This window comes from Heloderma suspectum, chromosome 2 (genome assembly GCF_057233095.1).
Source record: "Heloderma suspectum isolate Gila_16-S chromosome 2, 16-S_ref, whole genome shotgun sequence".
In the NCBI taxonomy this organism is placed as follows: Eukaryota; Metazoa; Chordata; class Lepidosauria; order Squamata; family Helodermatidae; genus Heloderma; species Heloderma suspectum.
This window is the reverse complement of record NC_139459.1, coordinates 306,393,355-306,415,268: the sequence shown is the minus strand read 5'-3', so window position 1 is coordinate 306,415,268 and position 21,914 is coordinate 306,393,355. Positions and strand designations below refer to the sequence as shown.

Genomic DNA, 21,914 nt, shown 5'->3' with positions numbered 1-21,914 from the left:
TATCAATCATTAGAAAAAAGGCTGTTTAGTATTTTCTTTTTTAAACTTCCTACAATAACAACACTCTAGCAAGATAGCATTAAAAAAACTGAATCAACGTGCTCAGCCCGGTCAATTAAAGTTGGCCTGCATCAACTGAACAATAAAAACTTCAGATTAATATGCCTATTAAATAATGAAACCTTATATCTGGTTACCGAATGTCCTCTTCAGACACATGCACAAAAGTTCAGAGATCCAGCAGTCTAAGGGACCTTTGAACTTTGGTCATAGTGCACCTCAGCAGAGGCGACCCAAGGATGCACACACACAGAAGTCTCTTGAAAAATAGGGGAATTTTACTGAACACAGAAGAATAAAAACATATACACAGTAATTGCTTATGGAAATTAGCTGGTTGGCAATAGGTGCCATATGAATTCTAGAATGGACTTAGTTCATATTAGGGATGTACGGACTGTGTAAAATCTGCTCCGTCTGTGTTTCACAGATTGTCAGGTGCCTTTTGTTCCATTGTCCGCTCACAAACGGATGCAAATATTTTTTTTCATCATGCGGAAAAATATGCAAATAATTATTAAGTATTTACATACGTATTTACATAATTTGCCTTAGCACGCAACATTTAGTGTATTGTCTCCCATTCCATTTAATGTTTCCTCAGCAGAAACTTACATATTTTTCTATAAATTTATATGCATAAATTTCGGGAAAGTAAAAAAAAAAATCATCCAAAAGCCCACAGACTCCTCGCAGCCTGAAGGGGTTGCTCTGCAGTGGATTACACAGGTTGGATTATTAGAAATCCGAGCTTATTTTAGTCTGTCTCGAATTTATCCAGCATCCCTAGTTCATATACCACAAACAAACCTATACATATAAAGGAAATGGCAGAAAAGGCAAAAAGAATGGCACAGATATCCATGCACTGGGTTCAAGTGGTAGGGAAATGAGCTCAAAGGCTAAACTGAGGGCTGTGGTGCACAGAACACTAGCCCGTGGACGTGCATAGAAGAAGGTTTGGGGGTGAGACTGCAAGAGAAGGAAGGAGAAAAGAGCTTATGAAGGCTTGCATTTAATAGCTAGCACTGCACCAAGCCTAGTCCTTGCTCATTCACTGTGACAAAAGGGGAGGACAGGACTTGGGTTACAAATGGTGGGCTCTCCCACACTGGAGGCGTTCAAGATGAGGCTGGACAGCCATCTCTCAGGGATGCTCTGACCTGGATTCCTGCATTGAGCAGGGGGTTGGATTCGATGGCCTAGTAGGCCCCTTCCAACCCTACTATTCTATGATTCTATGAAGTATTCAGTGAACACAAACAGTCCAATTTCCAGTGTTCTGTGCACTATTTGCCCCTTCTTGTTTCATCTTTCTAATGTTTGTTGCACAGAATGGGATCTCAGAATACATTGCCTATCAAGCCAAATTCTCTGGAGATCCCACAAAAAGGAAGCCTCGGTGCAATTTTTCCCACTGGATGACCAGAACAAGGCTGCACCAAGGTGTCCAAGCTTCCAACCAAAAGCTGGTTCCAAAAACAGACTAAATCACTAAGCACACTCAGCATGGAGGCTACAGTTTGTAGAAAAAGGACCTTCAGATGATAGAATATGGTTGAAATGTATCTTTCCTGTGATCCTGATGGACTGAATGGATTGTTCCTGAAGATGGCACTGGGAAGTAGAGAAACTTCTGAAGTTTCAGGGAAAGAAAGCCTTGAAAGAGGCTGCAAGCATGACACTGCTCCATCTAAAGTGGGGACCTAGGCAGCCAGAGTGGGTGCTCTGAGAAAAGGGGTCTGGAGAGGCTTGGACAACCTTGGGTTCCATGGCTTAGAGTGATTTCAACACAACAACCACCAACAGACATAATCAGGACTAACTGGGCTTATCACATAATCAAAGAGATTTCAGCAGCAAAGTGGTCCTTTGACGCAGTGCAGCCTGGAACACTGTAGATCTGAAGTCCACGGTTTTATAGGGTTTAAACAAGACTACAAAGGGGAACTTCCGGTTGGAACCAATGTTGTGCTGGTAGCTTCCCACGGGCTCTCCGTGGGAACTTTCTCAAACAGCTTTTTAAAAGGTTGAAAAACTTTTTCATTCCCCCCTGGAATTAAAAGGGGGGCAAGGCATCATCTGGATAACATTTTGGAGAAAAGTACCCCCCTCGAGATAGTGGGGGTCTGGATTGCAGGATTATCTCTCTAGAGCTTTACCAATGCAAAAAGCTGTACTGAGACTAGGGATGGCAGAGAATTCCGCCACAGATTACAGATTACAGATCTGTAATCAGATTACAGATTACAGATTACACCACAGATTACAGATTACACCACGGAATCCGTGGTGGAATGGCCTATGCCCCCCCACCCCACCCCCCACGGAATCCCCCGGGACGGCACTTACCTGGGGCGGATGCAGCGGATTTGGCGGTGGCTGGTCTCCTGGCCAACTGCGGCCGGGCTGCTGCGGCCGCCATTGGAGTCTTTGCAGCCGTGATAGGCTACGTAAGAATTTATGTAGCCTATCACGGCTAACCCCCCGCCCCCAAAAACCAGCGTACGCAAATGGTGGCGGCTACAGCGGCCGCCATTTGCATTCCCTATTTTTCGCCGTTATAGCCTACGTGAATATTTACGTAGGCAATTATGGCGAAAAAAAAGGGAACCACAAATAGCGTAGTGGGCGCTATTTGCGTTCTTTTTTCCCCGCCGTTTTATCCTACGTAAATATTTACGTAGGCTTTTACGGCGAAAAGAAAGAAACACAAATAGCGCCCACTACGCTATTTGCGGTTCCCTTTTTTCCACCGTAATTGCCTACGTAAATATTTACGTAGGCTAGAATGGCGAAAAATAGGGAATGCAAATGGCGGCCGCCGTAGCCACTGCCATTTCCGTCTGCTGTTTTTTTGGCGGGGGGGGGGTTAGCCGTGATAGGCTACATAAATTCTTACGTAGCCTATCACGGCTGCCTGGCTGGATGCAAATGGCCGCTACGGCGGCTGCCATTTGCGTCCACACCAGCCAGTTCGCAGCCGGAAATCCGGCTGCAGACGGCCCTGGCTGGCCGGCTGCTCTGCGGAGCCGCTGTGGAGCAGAGCCGGCCGGGCAGGATTCCGGGGGGGGGGAGGACCAGATAGCCTCCCCCCCGTTGAGGATTTCGGGGGGAGGGACAGAGCACCTCCCCCCCCACGAACACAATCCATGAAAAGGTAAGTGACTTTCGTACATCCCTGAGACTCCTATTTCATAGGAGAAAACAGGGCTGACATGTTCCATAATAATATATGCTTTAAGAAATGTCAACAACTTCTGAGGGATGATTTAAGAAATGTTAACAGTATTTGAGAACATCTGAGGACCTGCAAGATCTGTTTGAGAGAAACATGTCTGCGCCGAGGAGAAGTAAGTTACTGGCATCAACTCCCCCCACGCCCCGTGTCAAAAGTTTCGAAAACAGAAGATATAGGGAAATTAGTTACTCTGATAAAGACTTTGTCTTAGCAATTTACGGAGCAAGCCAAAAGGTTGGATTTAATCCAAAATTCCATCACCGCCTTGCAAGGAGCTGTACATTTAATTAATGTGTCATGGCAAAAAATGGAGACGAAAACTAATGAGCTAGAAGACCAAGTGGCAGGAAATGAAACTACGACACAAATTTGTTTTAAATATGCCTCTGATAGAATTTCTCAACTGGAGGCCTTCACGAGAAGATCCAATGTATGTATTATTGGGATTAAAAATCTGTCTAATGATGTAAAATTGCCTATTTTTGTGGATAAACTTTTGCATGAGATACTCCCTATCCCATCTGATTATTTTCTTGATATTGAGCAGGCATTTCGTGTGCCAAATGCGAAAGGGACTGACTATACAATCATAGTCCAATTTGCAAAAGTCTCCACAAAGAATTATATCCTGTGTTTGGCAAGAGAGGGTGGAAGCATTTCCTGGAAACAAGATAAAGTTATGTTATTTCCAGACTACATCAAAGAGCTGGTGAATAAAAGAAGGCAATTTATCAAAGCAAAAAATATGGCAAAACAAATCAACTTACAATATTACTTAAAATATCCTGCTACACTTTGTATTGTGTCTGAAGGTCGGATGAAGAAGTTTCTAAATCATGAAATGGCAGAGGCATGGCTGAACGTAAAAATGCGTGAGATTTCTGTTACAACCCCATGAACTGGAATAATTAAACAAGCTTTGTTAACTGTTTAGTGTACATGATTCAGGCTAGCTCAGAAGATAAATGATTATATTATATTTTTTATTTCAAAATAGACAATATATCCAGTATAAAAGATGTTACTGACTGTTGAAGGTTTATTTTAAGTTTTATTATTATATAACACTATATATTTATTATTATTTTTATTATTATTATTATTAATATAGGCTTCTGGAAATGAACTGTTTCTTTGATATAAGACTGATGATACGATAGTGAAATGTAAGGTTGTTTATTAAACTGTAAGATTGTTAAGGTTATAGATATAGTTTTTAAAATAGAATGGCATCGGAGGCCGGGGGGTATTGGAGTTTAAACTTAATTCTTTAAAGGGGAAGGAGAGGGGGAGGGAAGGGGAAAGAATCTTCTTTTTTCTTTGCTTCCTTTCCTCCTCCCTTTTCCTTTTTTTTTCTTTTCTCTTTTTCCTTCTCTTTTTGTTATTGTGGTGTCCTCATCAGAATATTGTATTGTTGGGAAATTGTAGTACTGATCAGGTTGTTGGTAATTTTGGTATTGTTTATTTTATTTATAAAGATAAAATAAATAAAATATATATAAAAAAACAAGACTACAAAGGAACAAAAGGCTCTGGGTCTAAGGAAGACAATACAACAGAGGAGAGGAGAAACGTTTGGGCAGAGTTAATATTGGTTTTGGACAACCAGATAAAGGATAGAAATGGCTTGTTGCTAAAGCCATCAGGGGTCTCAAAAGGGCTAGCTCAGGATGGGTGAAATCTATTAAAAATAGTGCTGACCTGAAATTTTGAGGCTTAAGGTTAGTAAAATTCCTGTTCACCTAGTGTACTTATCAATAATTACACCATACCTGGAAGGAAGTCACTCCATGTCTGAGATGTATGCATATCTGATGTATACATATCTAAGTTCTGATTGCTGTGCCAGATCTAATCATTGAGCACTTAGCATGCAATCCTACACCAGTTTAGATAGAAAAAAGTCCTACAACTCCCAGCATTCCCCAGGCTGGCTGGGGAATGCTGGGAGTTGTAGGACTTTTTTCTGTCTAAACATGCGTAGGATTGCACCCTTAATCTAGCACTGCTTGATTAGGTAGTATTACTATCGGTCTGGCAATGTGACCAAGTCTTGATACCCTGCTAAATACCTTGCCATTCTGCCAGTCCTGTAAGTTCTGTAAGTCCTGATTTACTCTGTGCTGGGCTAAATTTCTTAAAGTGACTGTACCATATTTTGCCAAATACTGGGGTAGGATGTCTGTACGTGCTCTGAACTAAGCAGCTTGCCAATTCATATATCATGTTTGTAACCCACTGGTCCTTCAAGCAGCTTAGGGTAGCATTTATGGAATTATCCCACTACAAAATTAGAAACTAGATGGTAAAGAAAGAACATTATTTCGGCTCCTTTGTAAATTCGTCTGTACTCTTTATTTGTAACTTATTCTGTTTGTACCAAATTTTATTGGTCTGTGATCATAACAAAATTCATATGTTAATTCAAAATCTTACAAGTGAAATCCAACATTCTACCGACCAGATGACTCTGGCCACATCCACTGTGTGGAACATGCTTCCTTATATTGTGGAGCCTATATAACCTAACCTTTCCCTTCTTCTTTGGCAAAACCAGCAACTCTGATGTGAAGTCTTCAGTGAAGACATATCCCTTGTATGGTACCTAGAAAAACAGTAAAGATATTCATAGTATGATACTTTCTTTATAATACTACTATGCAAGAATTTCTAGCTATTAGGAATATGTGTTACAGAATTTCAGCATTTTTGAGTCATAGTGCAATCTTATACATATCTACTCTGAAGTAAATCCCACTGAGTTTAATGAGGCTTACTCCCAGGTAAGTGGGGATAAGATTCCAGCCTCAAGGAATTAAGGGGGATTTAAAATTTAAAACTATTTGGTTAACAGAAATGTCAACAGAAATGTTAAGCAAATTAAAGCACCTGCTAAATAAATTACCTGTGATAATCTGTAAAGATTACTTATTGTTGACTCTATTTTTAACTGTGCTTTAAATAAAGTGTGGCAATCAAGTCTTCTACATATCATACAGAAAAAAACAGTGATGCTGCCAAATTTCGTAGTCGACCTGTTTCGACCAATGAACATTTTATAATGCTTATCTTTGTAGTAAACCTGGATTGATGTATTCCAAATTTGCTATTAAGTTCAGAATTGATTGCGAACTTTACATCATGTGCAGTCTGCATCCAAACAATGCCATGTGTGCCCATGTGCTAAGTTGGTTGGTTTACCCTTTGAATGATCCAGTGTGTCCACTGCTGTTTCCATCGGTGCTGCCACATCTCTGGCTCTGCAAGGAGGAGGAGCACTCTGTGGGTCCATCTTCTTCTCTCCTCCATATACCAGCAATTGGTGACGGCGAGTAAACATCACACCACACAGGCAGGCCACATTAAAATAACCAATCAGGAAGGGGGTACATAATGTGCTGACACATGATGTGATGCCGCACCACACATTTCCAAATTACAACTCCCAAGATGCACTTTGATACTGCACACGCACAAGAACTCTTATACATGGAACAAGGGTTCATATTAAAGGAGAATTCTCATCTGAGCGAACATGGGTGAATTCGTTACTTTCCAAGGAAATAACGAATTCACCTGGGGTAAGTTCACTCATCACTAGAAGAAGATAGCTTTTTGTTAATGCCATATTCCAAGTGCAGGTTTTAAAGCAATCCTTAAATCAGATATTCCCTTTGAAGTTATTGCATTACAGTGTATCTAACAGAGGGTGGCAGACTTTGTACTTGATATTAAATGCAATCCAGTTTAATGATTCATGTCTCCAAGAATACAGTGCTTTATTCAGCCTTGATTTCCTCATGTAGTTAAAAATGTATAGTCAAGACAGAACATACCAGATATGATGCCATCTCAATGGATTCGGAGACATCATTTTTTTCTTGATCTAGAGGCTGACTTTCAAAAATATAGGATTCTGGAGAAGAGAGAATGATGGCAGTACTTACATTACAACACTATATTACAGTGAAACTATTATGATAAAAAGCCACTTGATTTTTAGTTAGCATTGTATCCCTGAAAACAACAGTCAAAGAGATCTGTTTTGCTTTTCATGCACATATTAGTTACTGATATTTTTCTGTGTTTGGCTCAAATGAATGGCAAAAAAATACAGCTGAACTCTTTCTCGGTATGTTCATCTCTGGGTCTCGTACGTTGCCAAACATGATACCATGATGAGCCAGTGCAGACATAACACAGGCTTCCTGAAAATAACAGTTTGCAAATTGGGAACCAGCCTCAGGAAATGCACCATGAATTCCTTTTCCTTTTGATGGCTTTAACCATGGTTTACTATTACATCTGAGTGCACTGATCATAGCGAACATGTAGCACTAAATTTAGAATTAAAGCTGACCAGAAAATAGAAGGAAAATTTTGTTTGAAAGAGGAGAGAATGGGATATGTGGTTTGCGAAGTGGCTGGCTCTTTGCTGAGAACATTACATTGCTGAGAACACTACATCTATGCTGAGGACATCACATATGGATCCTTTTCTCTGTGCTGGGAGGAGGCACAATTCCATGCCTCCTTCCAACACAAAGAAAATACAAATGAGGTGATGCCAGGGGGTGGGGTGACACCCTGATATGACAACAGGGGTGATGCCACACCCCCTGATGTCATCCAGTCCACAGTGGGCCGGGAGGGGCAATCCAGCCCACCACCCGAAAACAGTTCTGTACCTTGGTATACAGGATCATTTGTCATACTAGCTGGCAAATAAAGGCTACAGTCCTATACATGCTTACCTGTAAGTTCCACTGAATATGTGTGTTTCTAAGTAAAAAGGGCAATATCAAATCACATAGGTACCAAAGTTTACAAAAAGCAGAGATTCAGTTGATATTATAATATAGGTTACCTGCTGCTGGGACTGTAGGTGTTGCATCAATATTAGTCTTCAATAGGCCTAGTGCCTTACTGTGGGACAAGATATAAAGATCACTTTTGAAAGCCAGTAAAATATCACCAGAACCATTCAGGAAACAGGCTGTGCTTAAAGTGTTATCAAGAGTGATCTCAGCGACCAAATTCTTCTGAATATCCCATAACTTTATCACGGAATCTGAACTAGAAAATAAAGGAAACATCTTGGGAAGTAGGCATAAAACAGAATTTAATTCACTTTTATGCAGAAGCTTACCCCCCAAAACCACATACCACTGAGATAAACAAGAAGCAAATTGTATACAGGTTTTCTTTGAACCTTAGCTTAGCAACAAGTTTCATCTTGTGATCAGGAACCCAATAAAAATTCCTAAAGGATATTTTTGGTGTTATTTGTTTTTATTAAATGAAATCATACATTTGGGAAATGAAACAAAAAAATAAAGGCTCAAGTACAAACCAAAGACCATGTGAACAGTTAAGGAGTTAGTTAAACCTAGTTCGTTTCTGTGAACACAATTCCAATACGAAAATTAAATTACTGTGCCTTTTCCACTGCCCTGATTGTCTGTGGCACTGCCCCTTGTATGGATGTCCAAGTTGAGGTTTTGCCCTCTCATGACAGGAAATCTACATCATCCAATATCCTGCCTCTATCCTGCCCTGGAGAGAACTTAAGAGCTATTCTCATCAGAATAGGCTACATCTGAGATATCCTTCATTAATGTAACCAACTCTATTTTGAAGCAAGAAACAGTAGTCCTCACAACTTTCTCTTGGATACTATGCAACAATTTTATACCTCAAAATGTTAAAGCCTTTCTTATAATTTCCAGCTTAATTACTATTTTATTTGTTTACACACACACACACACACACACACACACACTGATTTCATTGTGTATAAGCACACTTAACTATGGCTGCTTTCAGACAAGGATTTTATTGTGCAATCACCCTGCGCTATTCACAAAAGTTTACAGGGAATCCAGACATCGTTATCTTTCATTTGTTAACCCCATGTTTTCCTATCACTTCTTCCATCTTTTTTCTTATGACAGACAATCTGTTAGGGAGAGGAAAGATGGAATAGCTGTACAATGCCTTTTGATTGATAGTGTTAAGAGCCATCCGTCTGTAAGCATCCTGTGTTGGGAAATGGCCAAAACCTTTTTATAAACCCTAATTAGTCCTACCTGTATTATCTTATCCTTCCGGTATATTTCTACAGTGCTATCATGTCTTAGTTTTCTCTTTCTAAGCTTTCAGTCACTGCTTTTAAGACTGATTACAGGGACAGAAAATGTCTTTAGTTTCTCTTTACACCTTTTTCATCTTTTTTATAAATGGATGACTGAAACTTTAAAGATATTTTATACTGGTGCCTTGTACAAAGGGACTAATATTGTTCCTGATTAGAAATATGTGTCTAATATACCTAAGAACTACATTTCCTCCCTTTACACCTACATTCTATTAGGGCACAATCCTATGGCCGCTAGTCGTTGGTTAGACAGCCATAGAGTACGTCAGTTTCCGGGAACCGACCGGGAGCCTGTGCTCCGAGGTTGGTTCCTGGAGAACCGACCTTCCCCTCCTCCTGCGCTGCCTCATAGGCAGCGTGGAATGGCCCCGCGCTCGGAAGAGGAGTGCGGAGCGACGAAAATGGACCGTTTTGGGGCGGGGATGGCGGAAATGTCAGTATGACACATCCAACGTGTCGTCTGGCAGCCGCTTCCCCTGCTCCGCCTTCCCACGGCTAGACAGCCAAAATCGGCTGTCTAGCCACAAATGCAGGGCCCCTGAAGTGCAGAGGGGACGATCCCCTCCACGCTTCTCCTGCCCTGCATTGGATAGGTAGCCGCCTCAGAGTTCGGAGGTGGCTGCCTGTCCTGGTAGGATTGCTCCCTCCATGGCTTACAGTCATCGACTAACTTCTGAAGATCTCTTTCCTCCTTTTATTTCCAAATGAGGTGTTTCCAAATGCATGACCTCACACTTGACATTGCTACTGAATATAATTCCATTTCTATTATTGTAGTTTATGGAGGTCATCCAGTGCATCCTGAGTAACGCTACAGTATGCCTCTGTTTAACATTGCCTCTCAAACAGACTCTAGGCACAAATTTAATCAACCACTATCTCCTTCCTTCCATAAGGTCACTACAACAAATATTGAATGAAATAGCAATCTGAGAAGCTCCATAGCGCATCGGTCAAATTAAAAAAGTAACAACAGTCATATTTTTATTGTATTGTGATGGCATAATATACCTCGTATAGTTCTAGTGACTTCATATTAATTACTACAGACTTTGCTTGATGCTTTTATCTTACAAAAACAAAAACTGTTCTCAGAGCTGGGAACTTAATAATTTATGTGATCCGACTGATATAAATGGTTATGTAATGATTTTGAGTTTTAAAGTTGTTGACGAAATTTTAGCTTAAGTGAAATTCAAAGTGAATTTGGTTGTCCCTTGTCAGATGACAAAGAATTTTGAGAGAAGATAAGAGTTGTGATAAGACTAGCACAATTCCTATGATGGATTCCCCTCATGTACATTTTTATCAAAATGAACTAAACCAGAATTAAATTGAATATGAATGTTTCTCAGACAGTTCTAAAAAATTTTGAGGGAAGCCATAAGAATTTCAGTAAAACAAGTGGAATTTCTCAAGGGTATTTTGTACACCCCTATGAAGTTTAATTATATTGCATATATTTTGTATTTCACTACAAGATATTGTGAAAATTATCCATCAGCCATATAGTAGCAGCACCAGATCTGAAAGGGCCTTGGGCAAGGTGCCCTCTAGTGGCCCCCATAGTGAGCAGTGAGGTGTGTAGCATCAGCACAGCTGGCAGAAGCATGGAAGGATATAGGGTAGGCAGTCCAGCACTGAAAAGAGAAGCACCAGGTAAAGCACCCGGTGAAGCAGCTGCCGCAGCCATTATCTTAATTCTCCCAGAATGCTTCTGGGGTTCAAAGTTATTCTTGGGAAATTAAGATGGCTGCTGCAGCTGGTTTACCCAGCTTCTCTTCAGAGTGCTGGGCCCTAAAACAGTTTTAAGTTTAAAGAAAAAGAGAGACTGGTGACAGCAGCACTATTTGTCCCACCATGCTGGTGCTGGGCCTGCAGCCATAATATAAATTTATGAGTTTCATAGTACATTCATCTCCTTCCTGTCTATCAATACGATAAAAAAGATAACATTGACATCTTCACCTACCCACAACTTAAAAAGATAGAAAGATTCTTGCAGGAGTCAACTGCTACTACAGGGCCATTGTGGAAGTTTTCTGAGCAAGAAGAAGTATCTCTTTGTTCACTTTCCCCTTAAAAACAGAAAATTGATACAATTTATCTAATTTCAGGTTTTGAATACACCCTTGATTGTCAGGAGATCACAATGACTCCATGTGCCAGAATATGTAGTTTTCCTTAGATCATTTAACATGCAATTTTGTTCTTTGCTGTATGACTGGTATCTGCATTGGTAATATTCTACAAAGCATAGTGTTTCATTTTAAAACAGGTTAATTTACAAGGCATACGCTCTATTAATAGAACACCAGCCTCCAGAGTCAAAATGCTTTCCACTTGAATCCTTTGGGTATTGCTATGTAGAAGTATTTACTTTCTGTATCTCCAGAGCAGTGATCTTGCAGTATTTTTCAAGCAGGAGCCATGTAAGCTCCAGGAACTGCCACCAAGTCCACTGGGGGGCCTTGCTTGGATTGTAGGGGCCTCCCCTCTCCCCCCCCCACCATCCCTCCACTGCCCTTGTCAAGTGGGATGGGTCTTTTTCTTGCCACCAGTAGTGTAGTGGCAAATTCAGAGGGGCAGGGTCCCTTCACAATAGTCACAGCCACACCCCTCACAGCCACACCCCTTTTAAGATTATACAACCTTGTATAATTATACAATAAAAATGAGCTTTCAGTCACTTACTTTATCTCTAAGCCATAATTTCTCCCAATTATGTTTGTGCAATTACTTGTGATTTCACCACCTTCTATTTCAGTGCTCAATGCAAATCAGTACTATACCTGCTTACTCAGGAGTCTAATTGAGTTCAATGGGTTTACTCCCACATAAGTGTGTGTAGGATTGCAGTCTTGACCTTACTTCTCATCCCTGGTATGTGTAAAGTAATAATGCGGAACCATATCTCCAGCAGTGCCAACCACATGCCTCCAGAAAGCTCACAAACAGGCCAAGATGGAGCAAACCATCCCTTCCTGCTGGACCCCAGGATCTGGTGGCAATACCCTGCTTCTGTTGGTCAGGGGTACTATCCTGCCTCCCAACAGCACTGCTTGCACCAAGTATAGCTAACAGGAGAAACAAAATCTCACCCTCTCCTCCATATGACATATTCTTATCATACAATGAGTTCAACTGATTTGCAAAAGAAAACAAACAGCCGTGCACAATTAACATACAGAATTCCGTGTCACAAAGATGTAATGATGGCCACTCTCATTGGCAGCTTTTATTCATGTAGGATGGTTCCATCAGCAGCTATTGGCCATGATAGCGATGTTGAACCTCCATGTGCAGAGGCAGTATTCCTCTGGGGACCAGATGCTGTGGTCAAACCACAGGGAAAGTTGGACTTTTTTCTGTCTAAGCATGCACTGGATTGTACCTTAAACAGAAGGACTGCAAGCTGAGTCAGAGATTCAGGCAGAAAAATTCCCTTTCAATTGACCCCTTTCAGTTGACTTGTTCACAGACTGCAAAAACGGAAAACACCTGGATATTTCCTTCCCACTGTTTATTGTTTATTTATTATTAATGTATATTCCACCCTTCCACTAAAAAATGGTGCTCAATACAGCTGACAATAAAATACAGATTAAAAAGAAATTATCAATTAGAACAGAACATAAAAACAAATATATTAAAAACAATAAAAAACACAGCAATGAAAACAAACAGCAACCAACCAATTAAAAGCCTCTTCAGCAACAGACCAGCTTATATGCAAAAGGACTGAAAAAATATCTTTGAGTGCTGGACATTCCTTTTTTTATTAGATCACCTAGTTTTTACAAGCTTGCAAAAAAGCCCCCCCAGAAGCAAAAAAAAAAAAGAGCTAGCAAACAATGGCATTTAAGCTGCACTCTTACACACACCTGGGAGTAAGTCCCGTTGACTCATTGGGGCTCACCTCTGAATAATACAAGCTCAGCTTAGAAGCCAAGCAAAAAAATTCTACTACCTCCTCTCAGTCTACCACTTCATTCTGCCCAATAGCTCTACACAGTAGGGAGTTTTAAAAAATTATTATTAGGCGGTGCTGCGCTGCCCATACAAAAAGGGCTGTACCATGTGCTACACGCACGCACACCATCCTCCTCCCAAAAGGGATCTTGCTCATGTATCTGAGAAATTCAGCCTCCTTCCTGGCCACCTAGCTCACCTTCACCTCTGAGCAGGTTCTCGCCATCTGGGCTGCAGCCACTACCCCTAAAATTCTCCTGCCTCCCTCAGAAGCTAGCTCTGGAGGCCATGATCTCTGCTCGGGGAGGTTAGCCATTCTCAGCATGCTTGCGCAGCCACCACTACCCGGCATGTTGTGGGACGAGCTCAACTGAATGCAGCCAGGCAGCAGCTATGCCTCCTCATGCCCCCACTTCCCTCCCTTGGGAGGCCCCAGCCAAGCAGGAAGAACAAAAGCGGGGCCAGCAGCCAGTGCAGGCGCTCGCTCGCTGACTCACTGCTGGGCAAATGGAGGGGAGCCAGCTGGGACCCGTCTGCCAAGAGAGTACTGAGTCAAAGACCTGATATGACCCATCATGACTACAAGCCTGCTCATCACTGAGAGAGGGCTCTGCTCTACTCAGTCCTGCAAATCTCCCACAGCACAGGTCCCCATTTTACTCTTGCATGCCCATGCAATTAATTTCCCCTCCTGTGTTGCCCCTGCAGTGGGCATTGAACTCTTAGGTTAGAAGTGCCAAGACAGTGATAAATCAGACTCAAAGGTTTACTTACAAGGAGTACTTTGTTGGGTAACTTACAGCACACAGGCGTACCCAATGGTTGGATCAGACAGCGTCTCTGAACCCTGAGCCATTGGGTACAATGGGCCTTATACTCCATATGTCAGCAATGAGGCAGCACGACACTAGCAAGCACCCCTAGCGTTCATTCCCAGCGTAGGCTAGAAGTGTTTGGTTCTCAAGCACAGCCACCTGTAAACAAACTTCGCTTCCCAGGCAGAGTGCTTGATAAGGCTTTCTACTCATTAGTAAGGAATGCACTGAGAAGGCTGTTATCAGCCTTTTGACTCATCTGCACATGCTCAGAGGCCTACTAGCATGGGAATTGCACCAATAATGAACTTAAGCAAGCATTATGGATCTCTAGGCCCCTCTAACCCTACAAATGACTTGGCTACGCTCCTGTGGCCAATACACCTCCACCTCCAGTGCCTCCACAGTGCATCACTGCAGCGAGTCAATCAAGTTGCTCTCTGCCTCTTGGTTTCCTCCCCCGCTACTGGTAATTGGCTGATTGCTCCTGCATTCTCCTCCCCACCAACCCCAGCCGCCTTATAGCTGACAAGTGGCATGTCTCCTGGCTCCTCATCCCCAAAGCCTCCTCTGGAAGCCCAGATCACAGCAGCTGGCCCACTGCTAAAGAAAACATGGCAGAGCTGGAGCCCCTGCTGAGAGGGAGCAGCTACCCCAAAAAGAGAGTGTGTGAATGAGATAGAGAGGCAGAGAGCCACAGCTAAGAGCCACTAGCAGCCCTCAGGCATAGTGAACACTGCTCTGGAGCAATGTTTTTAAAAAGTTTTTTAAATGGTTTGCTGTACACTAGGTCCAATTAATTGTCTATCTAAATCAGTTATTGATTAGTCTGACTGGCGAGGGCTTTCCAGGGTCTCAGCCTCAATTGTCACATGTTAGCTGACGCCTGACTAGGGAATGAATCTTGGACAGTATTGCAACCAAAACTCTCCCCACAACCTGAGTTCGATCCCAGTTGAAGCTGGGCCCCAGATAGCCGGCTCAGGTTGACTCAGCTTTCCATCCTTCCAAGGTTGGTAAAATGAGTACCCAGCTTGCTGGGGGGAAAGGTAGTCACAACTGGGGAAGGCAATGGCAAACCACCCCGCTATAGTCTACCACGAAAACGCCAGCACAAGTGGCGTCCCTCTAGGGGTCAGTAATGACCCGGTGCTTGCACAGGAGGAACCTTTCCTTTATGAGCCTCGTGTGAGGCAGAGTGGTAGGCGGCAGTATTGCAACTGAAACTCTCCCCATGACCTGAGTTCGATCCCAGCGGAAGCTGGGTCCTGGGTAGCTGGTTCAGGTTGACTCAGCCTTCCATCCTTCTCAAGTCAGTAAAACGAGTACCCAGCTTGCTGGGGGAAAGGTAGTTACGACTGGGGAAGGCAATGGCAAACCACCCCGCTATAGTCTGCCATGAAAACGCCAGCGAAAACGGCATCCCTCTAGGAGTCAGCAATGACTCGGTGCTTGCACAGGAGGAACTTTTCCTTTCCTACCATCTTACTGTAAGCCTCCCAGAGAACTTTGTTATGAAGTGGCATACAAATGTTATAAATATATAAATACCACTGAGCTATGGTTGCTAATATTGTGTAACTGTTAATAGTGATGGGCTAAGACTGGGGAGAGCGAGATTCAAATCCCCACTCAGCCATGAAGCTCACTGGGTATCTTGTGTCAATCACAACCTCCCAGCCTATCCTACCTCACAGGAGTGAAGATCAAACTGAGATGGGGAACCATGTATACTGCTTTTAGCTCCATGAGAGAAGGGTTGGATAAAAATATCAAACAAAGTAACAATGAGATTTGAGAGCAAGATATTTAAAGATTATAATTAAGTGTAGTTTCCAAAAATCTAAGCAGATGCTATGACAGTCAGCATTAAAGCTCCAGTTTAACTGTTAGGCTATTAATTTGCTGGAGCACTGACCAGGACTGGTTAGGTGTGCATGATCTGATTTAAATACTAGACCTCCTGTGTGCAGGCCACCAAACCCCCTTTTCCTCAGTCTGGTGCACAGCTATGCAAATGCTGCATGCAAACAAGGTGACACACACCTTGGAGCTTTTAAATGTTTTATCTGCCATGTGGCAGGTATAGGCTAACATTCCTTCCTCTCAGGAGGGTATTCTGCATTACAAATTGCAGACTGTCTAACACTGCAATAAGTTAAACATAAATAAACATTTATTAATCACACATTAAACTAAACAGAATTCAGCCCTATTGAGCCACTGCCTTCTTTGAAATTGCACTTGTACAATACCAATCAAATAGATAATCAACTGAGGCAATAAGGCACAGTTATTGATATCTTCCCAGAAAGCACAGACAGTGTCCCAGTTTGCACAATCACTGCGGCTTAAACAAATGATGATGGCTTGTTTAAGCTGCAGCATGTGCTGGTGCATGTTAGGCGCCATTTGCCTAATTACCCACCCGGGCGCAGCTTGTCATGTCATCCAAACCTGAGCAGCATGTCTTGTTGGAGGGGGAGACAACCCTCAAATAACCCATGGCCTGTTATTGGGTTTTTTGAGGGTTGTTTCCCCCTCAAACAAGCATGCTACCCAAGGTTCAGATGACATGACAAGGCTTCAATGGGTAAACAGACAAATGGTGCCCAGCATGTGCCGCGGGGATTATGTGAACTGGGCCAACATGTAGTCATGAGTAAGTGGAGAGGTGGGCGTGAATTGGTTAATAGTAAACAAAATAGTACTGAACAGTCTAACAACTATTTATTGCACTTCATTTCCATCTTCAGTCCAGTTCCACATTATCTGCTTACAAAATAAATAGGCAAGCATGCTCTCCACAACTTGTCTGTCAAGAACTTCACACACTGTTCAATTTTACATTTGAAAAGATTTGGCAAAATACAAAGAACCAAGCTAGATATGGTAATACCAAGAGCTAGGAAGTGGGGAAGTGTCTAATTTTAAGAGCAGCTGAAGGGTGCTAATCTAACCTTTGGCGTCTTCCCTCCCCAAAGTCTCCCCTCTCCCCATCACATTTGTCTCAGTTAGGTTTATTTCAGAGCCTGAGTATGGGAAAAGTAACATCAAGGGACACAGTGAAGGAAGGCAAGCTGTAAGTAGGGAAAGGTTTGGCACTTGTCAGTCGTGTGCCCCTTTTATTCCTAAAATTGGAAAACCCACCACCACCACTTTTACTTTATCCATGATTGAGGTAGTGATTGGTCTGTCTCTCCCATTTCTAAGTTGGCCTGAACAGTTACTTATGAGCTGATCAAGTGAGCAAGTTGTTTGATTTATGTTGGTTTTAAACATATTTACCTGGAAAAATGACTGGATCTTTCTAAACTATAAAACAGACCTGTGTCTAACCAAAGGCAGAGAATTATGTTCTACCCAGATACTTCAAGGTCATTGAAACGAGAATACAGAATGTCTAATCCAGTCATTAGAAATGTACTGATATAAATGAGACAGCTTAGATACAGTATTTCTTTGTAAGCTATTTTACCATTCTTCATATTTATAAAATATTTAAAAAACCTAATAAATAAAAAGGATGGGAAGAAACAACAGAAGATTGGAATTGCAAAGGCCCATTACTACTAGCAGCAAGTTAAAAATAGATGTTACTAGCATGTCAGTACCAGTTTGTGCTGGGCTAAAATAACCAATTATCGAGATTTTTTTAAAAGAACAATAGCCTACAAAATTAAAATGTGACTCATTTTTGAAAGTTACTACAAATCTTAAATAAAAACTCTAGATGTCTCCTACTGACTAAAATATATGTGGTTAGAATTAAAAATGTGACATGCAAGTTCTGTACACAAATCAGATTAGGCATGGAGGAAAAGATGTGCTACTGATGATCATGAAATAATTACTCAACCTTATCACAGAGCCCTAGGCTCAGCCTATCCCTCCAAGGTGAGGAGGCAGTATCAATATCTGATTGTGAAACTGAATTCATTACTTTCTTAAATTGTCAATATTCCCACTGAATATGCATGTGAATATCCAAATATGAAAATTCAATGAGGTGATTCACAGGAAGCCCTGGTTTATATATATAAAAAAAACCTGTTGTGATTACCTCTTGGATTAGAACCGTACACAATCATTTACCTATATAGCATTCTTACAGAATGTTGTGACTGACAATGGAATATGTGTGGTCTGTGCAAAATGCTATTGCCACAAATCCAAGAATTACCTGAGCAAAAATATCTGATTTATATTTGAGAACGCCTTAGCTATGCTGCTAGAGTATCCAATGGGGTTCATCCACCAGTAGAATGGATACCACTGCAGAACGAATTCTCCCTCTCTCCTGCACCCCCACTCACATGCAACCTAAATTTGCTTTGGATGGTTGGGGGACCCTCCTCCATAGATTTTTGGAGCACGCTGGGGAATACGGGGGGAATAAAACAAGGGGAAGAAGTCCCATTGCACAAGTTTAAGTCCACTCACATGACGTTGGATGTAGCCCTGTTCTTTTCAAAAACCTAACATCAACTTTAGTAACCTAACAATAAGCACTACTGAACTCAGTAAGTCCTACTTCCAAGTAGACATGTATAGGAATTACAAAAATTATTCTATTGCTTCAACCACTTATGTTTTCCTTCACAATGGCACTATAGTGCCACTGGAAAATGAATGGCACTGGAAAATATGCATCTCTTGCACTATGAATTTACTGGTAGCAATTAATTTGATTATTTCTGGGACATAAGGTTTTTTTTTAATGTAACAGTGAAAATACTGAAAGCAAGCTGTATTATTTTATTATGGTCATGAGTGTGGGAACTGAACAAGTGTCTCCCCCCCCCCCAGCCCCCAACACTTAAACTCAGGTTTGCATCATGCCACCTACACAGTAAGTTCTGCCAGTATCATGTGTTAAAAGGGATGAATTAGTTGCTGCAAGCAGATGAGGAGGAGGTAATGCACTAAGCAGGCAAGTCACACCTCCAAAATACATGAGTCAAACTTGGTTGGTTGTTTAGAGAAAGCCACGGTTGTTGTGACACAGAAGCTGCTTACATTTCACCAAATATGCTCTGGGTACTCGGTGCAGCACCAACGCAGGTTGGAGGGCTGGGGGGGGGAGTCACCGTGGTTCACAGAACCTGCATCTGTATTGCCAGGAAACCACTCCCCCTTGGAGCAGGGCTTGAGGGGCTGCACCTAGGGATGTCGGAGAATTTCTCCACCAATCTCCAGGAGGCCAAATGCCAACGCATTCGGCCCCCCTGAAATTGATGGAGAAACGGTCTGCCCCCCCTGCCCCCCCCAGGATGGGACTTACCTTTGTCGAATGTCCCTGGCGGCGGCGGCAGCGGCCAGTCTTCTGACCGGCCGCCGCCGCCACCATTTCCAAGTAAAACAACAACAACAACAACAAACGTGATAGGCTACGTAAATCTTTACGTAGCCTATCACGGATGACTTTGGGGGAAAAAAAGTGCCTATGCAAATGGCGGTGCCCATGGGCGCCGCCATTTGCGTACGCACTTCCCCCCTCCCAAAGTCAGCCGTGATAGGCTACATAAACATTTACGTAGCCTATCACGGCTGACTGCAGGGACACAAATGGCGGCGGCTACGGCCGCCGCCATTTACGTCCCAGCAGGAGATGAGATTCGTGGCCGGAGGGACGGGGTGCCTCCCCCCCAGCCAGAATTTCGGCCGGAGGGACGGGGTGCCTCCCCCCCCAGCCAGAATTTCGGTGGGGAGGGATGGGGCGCCTCCGACCCCGCCCAGAATTTCGGGGGGAGGGATGGAGCGCCTTCCCCCCACCGCAAAGCAAGCTGTGGGACCAGGTAAGGGGCTTTCGTCCATCCCTAGCTGCACCTGGTGTTGGGCCATAGAGACAGGTTGGGGATGCTGCTGGTGTACCTCCCACCCTGCTGCTCAGCAGCCTCCCTGACCAAGCTGGTGGAGGTGGTCTCAAGTGTGGTGTTGGAGGAATCCAGGACAGCCGTTCTGTGTGACTTCCACTTCCACACTGAGGCTGTCTCTGGTGCTCCAGCTCGGGATTTCATGGCCTCCATCACAACCATGGGGCTGTCTCAGTTTGTCATTGGCCCAACACATGAAGCAGGGCATACCCTTGATTTGGGTTTTGCTCCAAGCTGTGAGACGAGTAATCTGAAAATTGTGGGGGGGGGGTCCAAGTAACCCCATGGTCATGGACAGATCATTTCCTGGTGAGTTTTGAACTCATGGTGTTATTTCCCTCCTACAGGGGTGAGGGACCTATTCAGATGGTCCGCCCCAGGAGACTGATGGAATCTGATGGATTTCTGAATGCTCTTGGGGATTTTCCAGTGGAGAAAGCTGGTGATCAAGCCGAGGCCTTAGCCTCACTGTGTAACAGTGAGATGCAGAGGCCATTGACTTGATTGCTCCCGAGTGCTCTCTCTGATGCTATGGAGCCCCTTCTGCTTCTTGGTATACTGGGGGACTACGGCCAATGAATCGTGCCTATTGTGTGGCGGTGCGGGCAGCCAAGAAGGCTTACTTTGCTGCCTCCATTGTGTCCTCAAGTAGCCAAATGAGCAGATTGCCAGGTTTTTGTCAGGAGTCCCTATACCTTTTACTGCTCTAGACACTTAACCACCATACCCAGTTCGTGCAACCTGAAAATGTGGACAAGATACCTGAAGCAAATGAGGCATACCACATATTTTTTGGACCCATGTCTATCATGGCTGCTTAGATCTGACAAAGCAGGGCTAAGGATTTGGATCACAGAGGTTATAAATGCCTTGCTGAGAGGAGGTGAAATCCTGGTTCATTTTAAGGAAGCAGTTGTGGGGCCCCTTCTAATTGCTTATTATTATTGCCTGGTTTCTAATTCATCTTTTCTTTAAATTCAAGATTCTTCAACGTGTGATAGCTAGCTAATCCCATGTTCCTTTATGTGAAACTGATCATTTGGATCCATTCCAATCTGGTTTCCAGGACAGATACAGGATTGAAACTGCCTTGCTTGCCCTGGTGGATGACCTGCACTAGGAGAGTGCAACCCTGTTGATTCTCTTGGACCTCCCAGATCCTTTCGACACCATTATCCACGGTATCCTTCTGGGCCACCTGGATGGTGTGGGCTTGAGTGGGGAGGGGCACCGTTTAACAAAACTCCAACCCTACCTGAAGGGTAGGTCCCTGAAACTGCCACTGGCGCACTGCTGCTTTTCCTCTTGCCCTTTGGCATGTGGATACCATTAATCTCCATCTTGTTCCCCAAGCTTGTTAACATTTACATGAAACTTATGGAGGAGGTCAGTGTGAGTGGCTGGTTGGGGTGGTTAACAAACTACCCACCAACCCTAAAACAGGCCATGGGTTCTGTGTAGTGTGTTAACCACTCCAACCACCCACCCTCACCAAGTTTGGACATCACAACAAGCCGCACCAGTGAGGGTAATTATTTAAATCTGGCTGGCCCACAACTGGCATACTCAGGGTGATTAACAAGTTGCCAAACACCCTGCTGTTGTGTGAACTAGGTCAGTATCTCATCAGCCTCTCTCTCTCTTCAAGAGAGGAGGAACCCATTTGCACAATTCAGAACCACTGAAAAAGAAGAAAACTGCGAACAAAGTAAGCGCACCAAAGGGCAGGGGGACAGTATTTCCTATTTGGCAATGTAATAATCTCTATTAAGTGTTTAACTGACACTTGCCAG

At 43.0% G+C, this 21,914-nt stretch overlaps 1 protein-coding gene across 1 annotated transcript in view; it reads right to left on the bottom strand.

Annotated features, from left to right (window-relative positions):
- The window catches only part of LOC146354929 (uncharacterized), a 154,078-nt gene that overhangs the window by 69,543 nt on the left and 62,621 nt on the right, over nt 1–21,914 (bottom strand). Inside the window, exons 17-20 of the mRNA XM_084840190.1 lie at nt 11,431–11,536; nt 8,169–8,377; nt 7,138–7,217; nt 5,832–5,906 (exon numbers count right to left, since the gene is read on the bottom strand). Of these exons, the coding sequence (XP_084696316.1) occupies nt 5,832–5,906; nt 7,138–7,217; nt 8,169–8,377; nt 11,431–11,536 (470 nt within the window). The remainder of the gene's footprint in view (nt 1–5,831; nt 5,907–7,137; nt 7,218–8,168; nt 8,378–11,430; nt 11,537–21,914) is intronic.